Source organism: Nannospalax galili, unplaced genomic scaffold, assembly GCF_000622305.1.
Source record: "Nannospalax galili isolate Female #2095 unplaced genomic scaffold, S.galili_v1.0 scaffold229, whole genome shotgun sequence".
In the NCBI taxonomy this organism is placed as follows: Eukaryota; Metazoa; Chordata; class Mammalia; order Rodentia; family Spalacidae; genus Nannospalax; species Nannospalax galili.
In genome coordinates this window covers 1,788,660-1,792,812 of record NW_008360328.1, presented here as the reverse complement: position 1 = coordinate 1,792,812, position 4,153 = coordinate 1,788,660, and the positions used below count along the sequence as shown (strand labels likewise).

The 4,153-nt window shown below is 42.5% G+C and overlaps 1 protein-coding gene across 2 annotated transcripts in view; it reads right to left on the bottom strand.

Annotated features, from left to right (window-relative positions):
* Nucleotides 1-1,587: 1,587 nt before the first annotated feature.
* Pou2f3 (POU class 2 homeobox 3) overlaps nt 1,588-4,153 on the bottom strand; it is a 91,641-nt gene continuing 89,075 nt past the window's right edge. For both annotated transcript variants that reach the window (XM_008826003.3, XM_008826001.3), the window contains exon 13: nt 1,588-2,960. In XM_008826003.3, the coding sequence (XP_008824225.1) occupies nt 2,921-2,960 (40 nt within the window). In that variant the 3' untranslated portion in view covers nt 1,588-2,920. The remainder of the gene's footprint in view (nt 2,961-4,153) is intronic.

The window sequence follows — 4,153 nt, the reverse complement described above, 5'->3', positions numbered from 1 at the left end:
CAGGAAAGGGTCAGCTATGGCCTCTGTCAGCAACATGCATGTGTGTACAGTGACAGGCAGAGATATGTTGGTGACAGTGTAGTCACTTAAATCACTGCTGATGACTCCTTCGACTCTCTGTTATACTCCTAGCCCCTTGCATGCACTTTATCTTTGACACAGGGTGTCATCATGCTGTTCAGGCTGACCTTGAATTCCTAGGTTCAAGTGGTTCACCTACCTCAGCCTCCCATGTAGCTGGTACTACAGGCACATAGCACTGTGCTCAGTTCACCTATTTTAACTAGATGTTTTTCTTGAGAAAGTAGCTACTACCAACAGGCCTTTCCCCACTTTATGACACAAAATAGAAGTCTGAATATAAGCTCCATGCAAACACCAGGAGCAGCAGACCCTTCATGATTCGTGTATAGGTTTCCCACATGGATGTTATTTTCTGTAATAAATGTTTAATCTGTGATGGTTAATTTTGATTTGCAACTTGATTGGGTGGGTGGGAAAACATCTAGGAGATTGTTAAGGCATTCCCCTGTCTATGCTGATGTGTCTAAAGCTAGGGTTCTGACCTGATGAATGGATTCATCTCCTGACAGATTCATAATGCTGCAATAGTGAGGGATGGAGAAAAGGGGAAGGTCAGGCTTCCTTAGAAGAAATAGATCTTTAGGGCTATCTCTAGCTAGGATCCTTTCTGCACATCTTTTGCTCTGCTTCCTGTCTGCTGTGATATGAGCTACTCGACTCTGCCATATCCTTCCCACTATGATAGATTGACACCTCTAAAACCATGAGCTAAAATAAATCTTTCCTGTCTTAAGTTGCTCTAACAGGTATCTTGGTCACAGTTATGTAAAAGTAACTAACACAAATCTAAATCTTAGTTTCTCCCCACCAACAATTACATTGAAAGGCCTTTCTTCCCCACAGGCCAATATTTATTTTAAAGAATAGCAGCTATTTAACTTTTTTATTAAGCTGGGTGTGGTGGCTCCTAGGTCTATAATTCTAACACTTAAGGGGCTGAAGCAAGAGGATTGCCATGAGTTTAAGGCCAATCTGACTACATAGAGAGCTTGAGTCTAGCTTGGGCTATAGAGTGAGACCCTGCCTCAAAAAGCCAAAAACACCACCAATTAAAATTAATCTAAAAAAATATCAATAATAGCCCCTCGATCTTGTGAGATATCTCATATATATATATATATGAAATTATCCTTTGTTAAATAGCTTTTGTTTTCCGTTGTGAATAACGAGTAGTTGATATTCAGGATATCTGAGATATAGTAGCCTCTGGCCAAGTGACTTGACCTCAAATATTCACTATTCTCCGTCTTACAAAATGAGGAAAAATCTCTTGCCTACTCAGTTCCCATAGTAGTTCTGTCCCCCAAAGCAAGAACTCAGAACTATCTGGGGCCCTGTATTCATGTATATCATCTTCATCATTCACTTCGTGTTCCAAATGGAATTATTTTTCCCACCCCATTTCATTATATGCATTCACGTTCCATCCCCACCCCACCCCCACTACAAAAAGGCACAAAACACTAATCTGAACCTCTTCTTCTTAACAATGGAATAGTTTATGTCATACTATACAAATATATTTAGAAACAGCGATTCCTTTGTGTCTCAACTGTTTCCTGGATATTCAGTCTTTAAAAAAAAAGTTGCCATTTCTGAGATAGCTTCATATTATAGCTCTACACAGGGCCCTCAGGAGGGGATGCCACAGACAATGTTCCCCCAAAGTCACCAGAATCCTAGCTCATGTGGGAACTCTGTGGAAATATTCCACACTTTGCTACCATCTCCCTCCTTTTTAAAGAAGATAAAATATTACAGAGACATCTTCAAACTTCACACCTGTGTTAAACATTCTTTTGGAAAATTACACATTAAACAAGAAAGATCATAATGCAAAACAGGAAGGACTATGTACAGGTATGTGGCCAGCAACGTGGGTATGGGTTTTTCTTGTGTTTCTTCCCTTTTCTGCAGCCAGGAGGAGGAGAGGGGATAGGATGAGGAGAAACATAGGCAGAGGGAGAGAAGTATTCTTGAACGTTAGGGTAGCTGTGGACCAGCAGAAGAGCACCAATGGATGGAGCAACATACCCAGATGGTAGCTTAGCCATCTGTAGAGAGAAAGGAGCTTGAAGGATACAAGAATGAATAGAATGAATAGATTTGGTTGTAGGAAAGGGAGCAAGGATTAAAAGAAAGTGGGGTGCCAGGCATGGTGGCACATGCCTTTAATCCCAGCACTTGGGAGACAGAGGCAGGAAGATCTCTTTGAGTTCAAGGATAGCCTGGTCTACATAGTGAGTTCTAGGCCAACTGGGGCTACAGGGAAACCGTGTCAAAAAAAAAAAAAAAAAAAAGTGAGGCAAAAATACGGATTCAGCAGGAAAAAAGACTTTGCTGATCATAGAAGGCTTTAGTGGAGACAACTGATTCCAGTCTTGTGACAGAATTTGGGATGGGTTCAGGACTGTGGCTGAGGTCAGAGTCCAAACCATTATCTCTTCTTGTATTTTGGCACACCAAGCAAATGGCTGATCCCAGAAGCCCACAGATAAGTTGAAGAATAACAGAATGCTCTTTCTCCAAGAGACAAAGTCACAGTGAAGCCATTTAAAACATTTAGAGCAAGGAGGCAGCCACACGCAAGGCAGGCCAGCCTGGTGCAGTCCTAGAAGGGTTAGATCAAGAGCCTGAGGTGTCAGCATGGGCTTCAGTCACAGTTTGATTCTCTAGGGGTTCTTCCTCCTGGAGAAGGCAAGAATGTGGATTCATTCTTCCACAGTGAGCATTTCTTCCACTCTTCTCAAAGTAGTCTATCCACACATGGAAGGCATGACTCTTCTTTTTCCAGTGGGAACATGGGACCAGGTGGATTAGGAGGAAGTTTTTTATCTCAGTGGAGGTAGGTGGGATGATTCCAACGGTACCAAGATCTGGAAGGAAGAGAGAAACAGGCCAAAGTCAGAGTTATTAATCAGATGAGGAAGACTGGGGATGGGAAGTGACTACACAGGTAGAGGGTGATGAGAACATTCTGGAATTAGATAATGGTAATGGCTGTACAACCCTGTGAATTTTATGGCAGGTGAATTTTATCTCAAACCAAAATTATTTCTCTCTCTCTCTCTCTCTCTCTCTCTCTTCCTCTCTATCGCCCAGGAATTCTAACTTTCTAGACTATGAAACATTTGGATAACAGAAACTGGCTGCTTGCTTGCTCAACTATCTGGATTTGGGCAAATGGAGTCATCTCTTCCTATAAGCTCAAGTGTGTAACCTATCACTCAATTTGGTTTATTTTAAGATAGAGTCTTGCTATGTATCCCAGGCTGGCTCTGAACTCACAATCTTCCTGCCTCAGCCTCCTGAGGGCTGGGATACAGGTGTTTTCCACCATGCTCAACTTTCTTTTCTTTTTTAATTTTTTAATAAAATTTATTTTTATTTTATGTGTATGAGTGTATTGCCTTACAGGTATGTAAGTGCACCTGTGTTGTGCAGTGCCTGAGGAGGACAGAAGAGGGCAGTGGATCCCCTGGAACTGGATGGAGTTATAGATGGTTGTTTGCTGCCATGTTAGTGCTGGATATGAACCCAGGTCTTCTGCAAGAACAGTCAGTGCTCTTAACTGTTGAGCCATCTCTCCAGCCCCTACTTTTTCTTTTTTTAAATGCATGTGTGTGAGGGAGGTGCATATATGTATGTGTGTGGTGGGGAGAGGTGCATGTGCATATATGTGAACATGTATAAAGGCCCAAAGGGGAGGGTGCATGTGCATATATGTGAACATGTATAAAGGACAACCTTGGGACCCAACCTTTGGGATGCCACCTGTCTTCTTTGAGACAGGGTCTCTCATTGACCTGAAGCTCACCAATTAGGTTAGACTGGCTGACCAGTGAGCCCCAGGGATTCTACTGTCTCTTCCTCCCCAACACTGGGATTATAAGCTCATACCATCACACTTGGATTTTTAAAAAAAAAAATACTTATTAGGGCTGGAGAGATGGCTCAGCAGGTAAGAACACTGACTGTTCTTGCAGAAGACCTGGGTTCGGATCCCAGCACCCACATGGCAGCTAACAACTGTCCATAACTCCAGTTCCAGGGGATCCAGCAGTCTCTT